At 47.9% G+C, this 14,204-nt stretch overlaps 1 protein-coding gene across 2 annotated transcripts in view; it reads right to left on the minus strand.

Moving 5' to 3' along the window:
- Window positions 1-270: 270 nt before the first annotated feature.
- Window positions 271-14,204, minus strand: part of LOC110467865 (gamma-aminobutyric acid receptor subunit beta-4) — an 82,966-nt gene continuing 69,032 nt past the window's right edge. Inside the window, exons 8-9 of one of the 2 annotated variants that reach the window (XM_021525247.3) lie at window positions 11,559-11,803; window positions 271-10,545 (exon numbers count right to left, since the gene is read on the minus strand). In XM_021525247.3, the coding sequence (XP_021380922.1) occupies window positions 10,168-10,545; window positions 11,559-11,803 (623 nt within the window). In that variant the 3' untranslated portion in view covers window positions 271-10,167. Of the gene's footprint in view, window positions 10,546-11,546; window positions 11,804-14,204 lie in introns of both variants that reach the window. The other variant, XM_021525246.3, reaches the window with a different exon arrangement.

Below are 14,204 nucleotides of genomic sequence, written 5' to 3' on the forward strand. Positions count from 1 at the left end.
CTGGGAATTTATTCTGATTTTCCCCTCTGCTCTAGGCAGTGTCATGGAGCTTGAGCACATTCCAGCTCTTGGTTCAAGCCAGCAGAACTCTTGGAAATGCAGAAAACTTTGCTCAGGTCTTAGCAAAGCCCTTGGGACACACCTTTCAGATGCCATCAGCACAGCTGTGTTTAAAGCTGGGGACAAGTTGGAGCCCTCTCTATGGCAAGGCCTAAAGACAGTGCCTTGAAAATGGAAACACGGAGAACACTCAGACCAGCAGAGAAGGAGTTGATTGTTTCACCTTCAAAGGCTGTATTTTATAAGTGTTACTTTTGTTCTGGGTAGGAAAAAAAAAGCACAAACCCAAAAGCCCAAGAAAGATTCCTAACCAGTCAATAACCAACAGTGTTCAAGTACATTTATGTCCACATACAGCATTTGTTAAAAAAGAAATATTTTTTTTTGTGTTTTAACACCTTTTTTCAAAAAAAAAGAAAAAAAAGAGAAAAAAAGAGAGAATAAATTAATGTAATAAATTAATGTACACGTTACATTATTTTGGTGCTGGTATGGACCATTTTTAAAAACATTTGCTGTCAGCATTTATCATGTTTGTACAAAATTGTAAACTATTTTCAAGTTTGTTGGTTCTTTTCACTTTTGTTCATCATCACCTTTCAAAAACTGTCACTACAGGAACAGAAACACCCCAAACAAAACCCCGAAAGAAGATCAAGGCAGCTGTCCTTGTCCCTCCCCACCCTTCCCCCTGCCCTCCCACCAGTGTCCCTAAAAGCAGCTGAAGGAGACAGTTTTTGAAAGCACCTGGCAGCAGTTGGTGACCACGTCCTTCCCAGAGCCCTCCTGGCTGCCCTGGGCTCCCACGGACACAGCAGAAAGTGCCACCCACCAGTCACACCTTCCCACCTCTAGAGTAGACAAAGATGGCTCTTTAGGTCATTTTATTTTATTTCTTTGTTGTTTTTTTCCCTTTTTTTGTTGTTGTTTTGTTATTTTTTTTTACAAAAATTTCTACATCTAAATCACTTTGCTAGAAACATTATTTTCTTTCCTTTTTTTTTTCTTTTTTTTTACATTGGTTAAAGCAGAATCTGCTTTTGTGAAAAAAGACAAGGATCAAGGTCTTATTTCATGCAGAAAAAGCAAATTAAAGATCATAAAAATGGGTGGTTTGTTCTGGGTTGTTTTTTTTTTCTTTTTTTTTTCTTTTTTTTTTTTTTGTTTTTTATAACACTGTACAGGATGCAACGCAGCCACTCAGAGCATGTTAAGATGGTTCACAGCAGTCCCTTTGATAGCACACATTGACACTGACATTGATCCTCCTGCCCTCTTGCTGTTCAGCTGTTTGGATTTCAGACCACAGCAATTGTCCCCAGTCAGAGAAGACTCCTTCGTCTTTGGGAGGGAGATGGATGGGTGCAGCTGGAGAGGATGGGCCAGAAATGGAACACATTTTCCTGGGAAGGATGCCCCAGCCTTGTTTTCATGTCTTTTTTTGGTGCAACATCCCTGTAGCAAGTACACCGTGAAAGGGTGTTTGCCCTCCAGGAACTGGGTTCTCTTTTGGCAGGGGATGTGATTTCACACAAAGACACAATATGATGACATGCCAGGCAGTAGGAAAAGAAAATAAAAGTAAAACAACCCACCCCACAGGCCAGCCACAGCCCTGCCACCAGGGTCACGTGTATTTGCCAGAGGCTGGGATATTTCTGGGTGACTTCTCAGGCTTTCCTTTATCCTCAGTTTTTCCATTTTCTCCTCTAGCACCTGGCTGCTCATCCTCCCAGATATTAGAAACCATTCTCTGTGACAACTGCTGAATCTTTCTGGGGGTTTGCTCCCTCAGAATCTCCCCTTTGGGCCTGCCAAGCACACTGACCCAGCCCAGGGAGGCTGTCAGATCCAGGCAGGATTTCAAGGAGTTTCAAGGAGTTTTCCAGGCAGGATTTCAAGGTGCAGCTGTCAGGTCTGCCCCTGTGCTCAGACTTGAGCAGGACACAGGGCTTTGCTGGGCTGGGACTGTGTGGGTTTGATCTCTGCTTTGCCCATCCCTTTTTTGCTGCAGTGCAAGGGAAAGGGGAGAGGGAAAGGTTGCCAATTGCCTTGCTAACCTTGCTAGCCTTGGCAGGGGCTGAAACTCGGGGATTTGTGCCCAGTCTCTGCTTGTGAGAGGCTCTGGGACACGTCTTCCTTCTGTCTGCCTCAAAAGTCAAGGGCCACGAGGGTGCCAAGATGTCTAAAAAGCCTGAAAGCTGCACTAGCAGAAGACCTGCTCCTGTCCAAAACAGCCACCGTGGGTCCCCAGCTGTCCCTGAGGCAGGCAGCACAGTAGTCCCCAGACTTTTGGGTCCTGTAGGACACTGTTTCTGGAGAAAAGAGGTTAAAGCATCACCACTTGTGGCAGCACCAGCTCTCTATAAGGGGCACCCTGGGCTCCCACCTGACATGTCACAATATTGTGCTCCAGGTCACCTGCCTGCCCCTGCACTGAGGCCTCTGGTCTCGCTGGGAGTGGCCATTGCCTTGGCAGGGCTCCAGCACAGCCAGGGGATGGTGGTGAGGGAGAAAAGCCCAGCCCAAGGCACCATCCCTCCAGGTGAAATGAGAGGACTCCCTTAAGGCCAGAGCCAAGACAGGCAGGTCCATCCCAGCATGGGCAGAGCATCTGTCAGTGCAGGGGCAGTGCCAGCTCCCTGCTCTGCAGGCAGGAGAGCAGCCACAGGGAGAAGAGCCTCTGCCAGCCTGAGCCAGGCTGCTCCTGCTGCTGCAAACTGCCCACTGCCCTTGCCTGAGGCCCCAGGGGCCAGCAGCATCACAACAAAGCACACCTTCCTTCCCTGCTGGCCTGGCTTCCCCCAGCTCAGGGGTCCCCAGACCCTCCCTGCAGGCCCATCAGCACTGGGGCTGGGCACCATGAGCCACGTGGTGGCACATCCAGCAGAGCACACAGTGGGCAAGGCATGTCCAGAGGGCTGGGAAAGCCAAGGAAAAGATCTTTGGTCTTTGTGCCTGGACACTGCATCAGACACCCAGCAAGGTTCCCAAAGACACATGGACCCAGCATCTAATTAAGTGAAACAATTAACTCTGGTGCTTCCCCACATTAGAGCGCTGAGAGCTGGGAAGCATTAGGCTTCACAGAAGGCAAACCAACACTGTTTAAAACACATACTAGAAGAGCAATTACCATCCCCTTCAAAAAAATCAACGATACTCACCGCTATACAGTTTCATCCGTTCTGGGGAAAAAGTCTGCCAGCATAAATGCCAAGCTCAGCCTGTGCAAATGATAAAATGTGTATCCCTGGATCATAAATGGGTCTATCACGTCTCCTCTCCTCACTTTGTCACACACATAGTCAGTATTATTCAGTGAGTGCTTTCTGGCAAGCTGTGGCTGTCTTAGATGGGAGCAGACAGCCCATGGCATGGGGCTGGGGAGGGGAGCTTTGGGATGCTCTGGGTCCACTGGCTCTGTGGTGACACTCCCAGATTCTGGGAGCAAGGCACTGCACTTTGTGGCAGAGCACAGTGCAGCTCAGGAGCTCGTGCTCACACAGGTCCCTGTTGTTTTGTCTCAGCAAAGCACCTGCCCTTGGCTCCCCACCAGCCCTGGTGGCCTGGTCAGCAGCAGAAAGGGCTGATGGGGCTCTGGGGCTGCCCCACACTGATGCACTCCAGCCTTTCTGCTGAAGAATGGCCTTTCCTAAGAGGACTGAGACTCCCCTTAGGTCTGCCTTCCACATAAAGCGTTGGTTTGCTTTGTTTTTTTTCCTTTTTGTCTTGCTGCAATAACACAAACAACAGGACATTTATTGACCCTGCTGCAGAGAAGCCACACTTTCTGCCCCATGGAGGCAAGGCTGTCCTCTGCTTTTCCAGAGCACTAAACACAAGACAGGCAATTCCAGTTCAGGCTCCCACTGCCTTTACTCCATCTGCATTTCCCCATTTATCCAAGGGACAGCTGACACCATCCTCCCCTCCTCACTACAGCTCCAGCTATGGTCAGGCATGATGCAGCTGCCTGTGGGAAGAGACCCCATGCACAAGAGACTGGGGTTTAGCACACAGCCTCCCCCCGCTGGCCTCAGGGGTGGTGGGATCAAACACTGAAAAGTTACTTACATACCATCACTTCCACCTCTACTGCCCACCTCTTCTGTGCTGCACTCACAGGTGGATCAGGGAGCCAGCCCCAAGGTCACCATCCCAGCACCTCTGTGCAGGCCCAGGCACAGCTCTGCCCTCCAATCCTGTGGGAAAAGTCTGGGGAAATGGTTATAGTAGCCTGAAGGTCAGTGCTTCTTTATTATACTTGTCACCTTTCAGCTGTTCTTCACTTCTGAATGTACAGAACCATTTTTATTTGGTTTACATCAAGACATTAGAAATCAAACAACTTTTTTTTCCTTAAAAAAAAAAAAGGAACAAAAGGAAATGAAAAATAAAACCCAGCACTATATACATCTTCTTTTCCCCAGTCTCTGCTCCCCTCCCTCCCACCTTTTCCACCCTCCCTCCCTCCCTCCCAGCATCTGCATTAGGTCCTGCTTCCAACACATTGGTTCCACATCTCTCACCCAAACCGTGCCCCCATCCCAACTTTCCCATCTACTGTAAAGACATCCCGCCCTGCTTGGTAAGCCCAGTCTCCCCTCCCAGAAAGCATTTGGTAACCAGCAGGACGTTTCTTGCCTCGCTGTCTCTGGTGTGACACCAGGGCAGGGCTCAGCCGTGCCCCAGCCTGGCACAGCGGGCACTGCCCTGCACATCTCAGCCCAGCTCCTGCAACTTTGTCTGGATGCAAGTGATTGTCCCTGCCCCCAGGGACCGAGCTCTGCTGATGGCCACGCAGCCTGAGATCCCTGTTTTCCCTGTTCCTGACCTCCCTGTCCCCCGGAGAGGACAGGCTCTGCCCACCAGGGACTGCTGCCGTGGCTGGGCTTCCTGGAGTGCTGCCTGCAGCTGTACCCAGCCTGTCTGACTCAGGGATGTCCCCAGTGCTCCAGTCCCTGCAAACCTGTTGTATTGCACATATATTTTCAAAATATCTCTCCTATTTGCTCTGCTTCTGAAGTTACAGATCTCTCCTACCAACCACCTTTTCCTCAACCCATCCTCTCCATCAGATTCCAGTAACCACCTTCCCTAAAGCCACTGTCCTTTGGTCTGCAGCTCCAGAGGTTTCTCTTCTGTCTGAAAACAGCTCAGAGATTTAAACACCTTCCTCCTCCCCACAACAAAGAGAACAAAACCAGCTCCCTTCTCCACCCTGTATCTCCTCCTGCCAGACCCTCTGGAGCAGATCTGGTCAAACAGACTGGCCAGATCAGTTCCCTCCCTGGCTCTGGTTCTGGGAAGTGGATGTGCTGTCCATTGGACAGAGGAAGTGCCAAGCCTTGGCAGGTTCCCTACTTATTTGCAAGACATAAGCTGCTGGCGTGGTGTCAGATGTGCATGCAAGAAAGTTGGATGCCATTAAAAACCTACAGTCCTGTTTGTTTCATGCACTGTCAACTTATCCTATATACACTACTGGCTGGTTTATGCTCAAGCCATGAATAGAAAGGTTTACATCTTCCTTTTACCTTAGTAACCAAAGCTTTTCTGTCACCCATGGAATAGCAGGGGTTTGCTAGCAGGGCTCGTTTCCCTCTTCTGCACTTCCTGCCATTGTCTTTTCATTTCTCAACACTCAAGGCGAAGGGGGGATAGGAAGGGGACAGACAGAATTACAGTCCCAAGGTCCCAGTCACTAAAGGTCCCTGAGTGACAGCACTATACAGTATCAGAAAATGAAGCAGTAGAGTTGTGTTGGCCATGTATGTCCTGAGAGAGATTTCATTTCTATTTCTGCTCCTCCTTCTCCTCTTCCACGTGCCTTCTCTAGGCTGTTACACATGGAAAAGATACAAAACATTCTCCCCCGGCCCGGCTCCCTCAGGCAGCCCAGAACACCCCTGATGTTCAAATGCTAAAAAACACAACCCAGCAAGCAGCAGTCCTGCCCCAAGCTGCCAACAAACCAAGCCCTGAGCATTGCCTTCTGCACCACTGCAGCAAAGGTCAGAAGCAGCTCCACTTTGGAAAAGCACTCACAAAGCCTTTTGTCCCCCTTTCCCCTCTGCGAAGAAGAGGAGGGGAGCAGTGGGCACGCCAGATGCAGCATGGAAAACCCTTCCACCTTCCTGGTAACACATGCTTGTGATGGCTTGAAACCTCTGAGCCTTGAGCATCAGTAAAATGCCTTGTTTTTCCTTCACTAGGTCCTTCCTGGGTCACTGGCCCTCGACACAAGATGGGTTTGTTGCCTTCCTTAGGGGTGGAGGCAGGCAGCTGTGGAGGGGAACACGGAGGTGCCACCTCACTTTGTGAGCAGAGCATTCCTAAAGGCCTTCAGCATCCTTCCCTCACATTTCCTATTCCTCATCCCACTCCCAGGACTCTGTTGTTCTCCAGCACTCTGCCCGATCAGCAGCAAGTGTAAGGCAGCTCCTGAACTGTGCCCAGTCCTGACCACACACTCTTTGGCAAAGATTGTTGTGTCGGACCCAGAGTCCAGGAGTCTGGATGTACTGACTCTGTGAGTAACACTGACCTCGAAACACCAAGTTAGAAACATTCAAAGAGAAGCTAGGCTGACTCCTGATAAGAAAGAGAACCCAGCCAACAGAGAACTGAGGCCACAATAGAGGAGTCTGGCTCCCAGTCGCAGCAGGTGAAGAAATCTGCTAAGCAGCGCTTTTTTCCCTGGAAATCTTTTGGATTGTCACTGGGCTCAATCCTGGATTGAAGCCTCAAATAATTAAACACAGCCTGCCCGTGCCTGATCTCCAGTGTCTGGAGGCTGTACCTGCAGGGCACTGGCCACTCAGGACCCCACCCCATGTGGGGCTCAGCACCCGAGAAGCAAAGAGCATCAGTGGGGTTTGCATCATCTGTGTGCTGCTGGCCCTGCCAGCCCTTGGGGCCAGCTCAGACAGCCCTCAGGTGCCAAACCCATGCCACACATTCGTCAGGTTTTACTACAACTGTCACATTACTGGAGTTCCTGAGTCATCTTCCTCAGCTTCAGAATTTCCTACCCCACAGCCATTTGTTCTCCCTCTAATCTTAATAGGCTTTTTAAACTGCCTCTTTCTCTCCTCAGTTTTATCGTTCTGACCACCCTCTACATAGCAATCACATATATAAAGGGTAAATTTTAGATATTTTATTTAATCATCAATCACCTGGTTAGACTCCCCCTGCTGATAGGCAGTCTCCAGGTGGGAACTGCAGCCATGCCATGCTGATATCCACTGGCATTATACTGCTGCTGTCATAAAGCACAACTTTATGACTTCAATTAAAGCATTTAAAAGATATTTCTGAATAGAATCACACTAGAAAGCATAACTTTCTCCACTGGCCAAGGTTTCAATTCCTGCATATCAGGTAGAACTACCTGATTCTCCAGACTCTTATTCCTATACAGACCCATGAACTGCAGCAATTTGGGGAAAACCATCCCCAACAGCACTGCTCATGGATGGGGAACCAGCAGGAGACTGTTCTGCAGGACAGGGGAGAATCTAAGTCTGATTTAACAATTGTGCTAAAACCTTGGTGAGTCCAGGGAGGCCTGGACCAAACATGTGCATGCATGAACATGAGAGAGGGGACAGACACGTGGGGAAGGGGGGATGATCTACTCTTATGCTTCAGATTCTGCATAAGACACATTACTGATATAAAAATAACAATGATTACTCTGATGAGGCCTGATCCTGCTTCAGCCAAGTCCAGGCAAAACTTTCCCTGACTTCAGTGTTACTGGGTCAGGCCTGAAGTGATTCACATTTTCATAGTACAGACATAAATTAGTGAATTAAAGATGTGCATCAGGGTCACCTGAAAAACAGGAGTTTCCCTGGTCTCAGAGGATCACTCTGCTCTCCCAAGCAATGGGAATCAAGGAAAAGGGAGGAGAATGCTAGCAGGAAAATAAAAGGATGGTTGGATAAAGGGCAATGTGGGTGTCCATGGGTCTGACAGGAAAAAACTCTATCAGGTAAGAAGAAGGTTCTCATCATTACTCCAGGAACGGCAGAATGACCTAGGGTTAAAGTTTTGCACTTGTGAATTTAACATTTTCATGGCTTTTATTAATATTATAAGGGAGATTATCAATCATCAGTGATTGCCAAAGTGGCCAATAATTCAGTGATTTTCCTGAAAGTCACTGGCTCCTTTGGAAAAATCTGACCTTGGAGTCCAAGGCCAAGTTCCCCTCCTGTACCTTCCTCATGGATGGAAGCTGCTGGAGGCTCAGCAGCTTCCCCAGACTTCCACAAGCACCAAGCTCAGCATTTTCACTGCAACTTTCACCCTGCCCAGCCTTTGGAGACTATCATCATCCAGCAGGATGATGCTCCATGGAACTCTACCTCATCCTCAGCTCCATCATCTGCAAGGAGAGGCACAGGGTGCTTTTTTTCTACACTCTGTACATCTTAACAGACATAAAGTGAGGCCTGGTAGAAGCAGCACAGGTCAGAGGCTGCCAGCCCACCATTCACTCCTGAATTTCTTAGGAAACGGGATCATTATAATTTCCCTACTTTTTTTCATCCTGAAACATAACAAAGTTAAATGATATCCAGCCTTTCCTGTGCCTTGATGCAGGCTATGGTCACTCAGAGGGCTGGAGTGTGGATCCATTGTCTGGCATAAGGAACAGGGAGAACAGGAAAGGGTTGAATTTTTAGAGTCCTGCAACTGCTTTTCTCTCCAGACTCAGTAAGGAAGATGCAGGGTGGGAATAACTAGGAACAGCCCCTCCTCTGAGGACTGAATCAGCTTAGTCTCCTCCAGGTCAGATGCCAGCAGTGAACAGCAGCACTGCCCTACTGCTGATCCCCAGATCCCTCTCTTCCCTCAGCAAGTGCCAATCTGCACACTCTGCCTCCCCAGCTCTGTCTCTGGAGCTGGAACCTCCAACCTGGCAAAGCTGCAACGAGCAAACAAACCCCTGCTATTCCCTCCCCCCAAACACACTGCCAGTTAAATGTCATCTGTGTTCTCTTTCTACAAAAGGTATTACAAAACCCCCCTCCCCAGCCCCCCTCCCCAGAAAACATGCTTGCACACACACCTCCATGGACACACCTGCCCACACACACACACACACACACACACACACACACGCACACAGAGATGCTCCACACACGCACATTCACACAGGAAAAACAGCTTGCAAACTCCTGAAGGTGGAAAAAGGCATCTTGCAAATGTGCCTTGGTTTTGATAAGTTCCCTCCTCCCTCCCTCCCTCCCTCCCTCCCATAAACCCCACGTTGCCCCTTCCCTCCCAAATAATTGCCTCCTCTTCCCCCCCTTCCCTTCCCTTCCCAGCTCTTCCAAAATAAATATTCTTTTTATTTGTTGGTTTTAAAAGACTCTTTTAGGCTTGTAAGCAAGAGAGAGGGAGAGAGAGAAAAAGAAAAGAAAAATCTCATAGCGTGAGAATGAAACCCCATCATCTCATGAATACATGAAAGAATAAACATGAAGGGGTTAAGAGCAGTGACAGAAGAAAGATTTAAAATATATATAATAAGACTGAAAAGTGAAAGATGAAATTCAGTAGTGAAATGGAAGTGAGGATAGAGCATTAGTGAGCACAGCCAAAGATAACCTATCGCCCCAACCAGTTTTTGACTCAATTTCTTTAAATGTCCCCCCTCTTTTTTTTTTTTAAACTTTTCTTAGTTTTGGCGTTTTTTTGTGTGTTTTTTTCTTTTTTTTTCTGTCTTTTTTTCTTTTTTTTTCTTTCTTTCCTTTTTTTTGGTTTTTGTTGTTTTTGTTAGTTTGTTTTTTTTTTTTTTTTTACAATGGTGTAAGTCCTTCAGCAGGAAACCAAAATCAAGACAAACACATCCCTCCCTGAAACCAAATCCCCTCCCGTACCTTTCTCTCCCTTTACCCCACCCCACACTCCGTGGTTCTACATGTGCTGAAAAGAGAAGAGTAAGCTTAGAATAAATCTAATGAACCATAGGAATAAATGACAATGATAGTAAAGAGTAAAACCCAAACCCAAAAGACCACAACACTCCTGTGTTGTCATTGTCTGAGCGTCTGTCCCTATTATCTCTCTCAGAGGCCGCAGGCATCAATTTACATAGTACAACCAGTAAACAAGGTTGAAGAATCCAAAAGTGATTGGAAAAATGATCCGTGACCACTTGTCAATGGTGCTGACGTCTGTCAGGTCTGGGATTTTGAGCTTCAGCTTGGAGGACCGCCGGCGCAGGCGGCAGTTGGCGCGGTTGCGGGCGGCGGCGTGGTGGCTCAGCGGGACGTGGCGGTCCAGGGTGGGGTGGTGGCCAAAGCCATCCCGAGAGGCCAGCGGCTTGCGGAACTGGATTCCTGAGCCCTCGAAGGACATGACAGAGTTTCGAGAGTCGCCCACACTGCTCATCATGTCCGTGGCCAGCAGCTCGTTGTTCATCTCCAGCGTGCTGAGGAGGATGTTACCGTAAGGGTCAACCTGGAACAGGGAACACAGACACAGAGGTACTGGGGTGTCCTGTGCACCATTAGGGCTGATTCTGAACAGATTTCTGGGGAGTAATGCTGTTGGAAATGATGTGTCTTATAAACTTTTAAATTAACTTTAGTCATGGGTTGGTTTGCCTTTGCCAAAGTGGGGTGGAAATTGAGGTTTCTCTTCAAAAGATTCTATTCATCAAGGGTTTGAGTCTCACTGGGTGAGGCTTCAGTCAACAAAAAGAAGATTCCTAGATTCTGAGAGCTTAATATCTACAGGTTGGAAGTAGCCAGAAGACACACCGGAGACAGAGAGATATTAACAGATATTAAACCCATGGCAGGTTCCCAGTCTGGGAAAAGATTGATAAGAGAGCCAAAGAATGAGGACCAAAAATAGCATTGAAGGTGAAGGAATCAATAGCCAATAGGAAATCAAATACTAATAATTGTGTAATGCAGAACCAAAGAATGAGAATTTCTTTGAGGGTTTTTTTAACATATAAATATGTGAAAATTCTGGTAAATAATCATATGTGGTTGGAATAATTTCCTCTGCACATCCTGGCCAGAATAAAGTAATGCCTGACTCGTTAATACTTAAAAGATGGTGTTGGGGAGTTCCTTTTCTTCCCCGGAGTTTGGTGACCGTATCCCCGATGGGGTCATTTGTGAGCTCTGAACATGCTGCATTTGGGGGTTGTCCTCTGCTGCTGGGGTGAAAGGAGCAGCCACCTGTGCCTGCAGCAAATTTTTTAGCGGGGGAAGTATGGTTCTGCCAACACAGGAGGACCTAAAACCACAGAGGGACTTTTGGCTGCCCCACGCAAGGAGGAGGGCTCTGGTGAGACTGGATGAGGATGATCAAGGTGGAAAAATTCCCAGTAATCACCAGACAAGAGAAACTGGGGTTCATCTCTAGCGATGAGCACGAAGGCTGTTGCACAGCTCACCCAGTGGAGAGCCTGAATTCTCCTGGCACAATGAAAGGAGAGGACAAACCTGCTCTCTCACCCTCTTCTCCTCGTAACGGTGGCGCTCGTTGTTGGCCTTGCTGACGCGCTCACTCTGCTTCTTCTGCTGCCGCGGCCCTCGCCCGAAGAATATGTAGTTGACAAAAGCATATTCCAGGAGTGCCAGGAACACGAAGACGAAGCAGCCCATGAGATAAACATCAATAGCCTTGACGTAGGGGATCTTGGGCAGAGTCTCCCGCAGGTGGGTGTTGATGGTTGTCATGGTCAGCACCGTGGTGACCCCTGTGAGGAGAGGGCAGGTGCTCTGTTACCCACGTGGGATGGTTTCCTGGAATGCTGTTCGCAGCTCCCTCATCCCTCCTTCCTGCTGGACAGCCACAGGAGAATGGGAGCAGTGCAACTGGGAAGGAAGCTGTCATGATTCTAAGCCCACATGCCCACTACAAATTGCTGCAGAAAATGATCCAGCAGCAAACAGCTGGAGAAAATCTCAAAGATGACCATCATCAGTATGATGGGGATCAGCATCCCTGTTTCTTTAAGTAGCCCTGATCTTCCCTCTTTCTCTCAGTCTAGTAGGAAATATTGTTTTGCTCTTTTTTACCCTCTTCTCCTCCTTTTTTTACCTTCATGAACTCATGAGGTTTCATTGTGGGCTACTGAATGCCTCAGCATCCTTGGCATCGTGAGTTTATAAGCTGCTGTGTCTTTCCAATGCCATGGATTGGAGAAAGAGTGAAAAGATTTCCTCTTCATGGCACTCTCTTTTTCTTGCCTGCATTGTAGGCTTCTGTCCTTGACCCCATCAGTTCCCACCTTCCTCTCACCAGCTTTACCATTCATTACATCACTTATCACTTGTACACATTCCTCCCATGGTTCTCACACTCTCCCTTTTAGGCCTCCTCACATTTCTTGCATTCTTAAATAAGCATTTTGTGAACACTTTTGTCCCCATCTACTCAGTTCCAAAAGCCTGATTCACTATGATTACTCTCACAGCTTCAGTCCTCTCCTTCAGCTTCTTCAAGCTTCTTCTCCGACTCCTCCCTTCTCTGGACTGCCACAGTGGCCTCAGACCTCTTTGACAGCCTTCCACCAGCTCCAAAGACATGGCAATGAGCATTCATAATTCTTTTGGGGGTGATAACTCTTACTCTTCAACCTAGTCTTCCTCTGCTTCTCTAGCTGTTCTTACTACCTTGCTGATGTTCTGTTCTCCTTTTTCCTCCTCATCTCCCTGTTGGCAGCTCTAACAATCCCTATGACCTTAATTTGCTCCTGTGGTTTCAGCCCCACCGGTACAGTGATGGCTCTCTGTGCACCCTGGACCTCTGCTTGGCCTGCTTCCCCTTCACCCTCGCTGTGTCTTTGGTGTCATGCCTGATAACAGACTGAGAGAACTATTAGCCTTCAGCTGAGTAAACAGAAGGGAGATATATTTGTATACACACAATATGGTCTATATTTAGGCAGTAGTCTAAACATACAGAAATCTGAGGCAAGGAAAGGGAGAATAGAATGATCTCTATGTCTCCATTAAGAAGTGGACAAATTGCAATGGATACTTAGGGCAGAGGCAAAGAGGAACTCTTTGACTGTGTAAGCAGGTAAATCTGGAGGTAAAGTGACCAGAGGAGGCTGTGGAGATTCTTTTCTTGGAGTTTTTTTATGGATAAGTTAGGTTGAGAAGTTTCAGGAATAGTTATGGGAGAGCTGTTTCAGTTCTGATCTACAAATTTTTTTTTCTGTCTTCTTTGAGTCCAGATATCAGCAGAAATTCAACAGCTGTGCATCTCGCCTCCACCCTCTTGCTTGTGCTTTCACAATGTCTGCCATGGTCTTTTTTTCTTCTCTCTCTGATTACATTCCTCTCAATGCAACTTACCCTTTTAATTTGCCAAGTTCTTCTTCTTCCGTCCCTGTCTCCCTGCTCCAGCCTGTCCAAGCAGGCAAAGCCAAATCACCTTTTTTATACCTTTGTACAACCCATCCCTCCTCTGAGCCTTCTCAAACCCTTTCTCCTAGAGCTACTTGAAGCCCCCAAGCTCTGCTGTAAGACCCAGAGCTGCCCTGCCTCTCTGGGCCTTGTCCCACTCAGAGATCCAGCCCTGCTCCCTCCTCACCTCTGCTATTGCCTCAGAAGTTTCCCTCATGTCGCACAGCCCATTCTCATATGCCAGCCATCCACCCTTTCTCCTGCTCCTCCTTCCAAACCCTCATCTGCCATCCACCCCCACTTCCCTTCTGTTGCTTAAAAACCTAATTTCCCCCCCTCTTATAGGAAAACATTCCTATTTAGGGGAGCATGTGCCAAAGAAGAACTTGGACTTTAACTACTGTCCCACATTTGCCTTGGCATGGAAGGTCTTCTTCTGCAGGGAGTGCCTGCATGGGGCCTGAGCTATCAGAAAAACGTGCCATGCCCCTTCTTTTATTTCTTTCATCTTTTAACCATTCCCATACAACTTTTTGGCTGTCCAGCCTCAACGATCATCAAGCAACTGACCACTCCTGGCACACCTGTTGACAAAAGTGCCCAGATTTCTCTTCCTAAGAAAACCAGTGCAAACCAGAGCGAAGGAACTCAGGGCATGTCCCACGTACCTGAGAATCAGTGACCATCTACATTTTTGTTTAGAGTTTAAACTCACACCCCAGAAATTTTTGGTAGGAGTTTTAC

This window comes from Lonchura striata, chromosome 4A, assembly GCF_050655825.1.
Source record: "Lonchura striata isolate lonStrDom1 chromosome 4A, ASM5065582v1, whole genome shotgun sequence".
In the NCBI taxonomy this organism is placed as follows: Eukaryota; Metazoa; Chordata; class Aves; order Passeriformes; family Estrildidae; genus Lonchura; species Lonchura striata.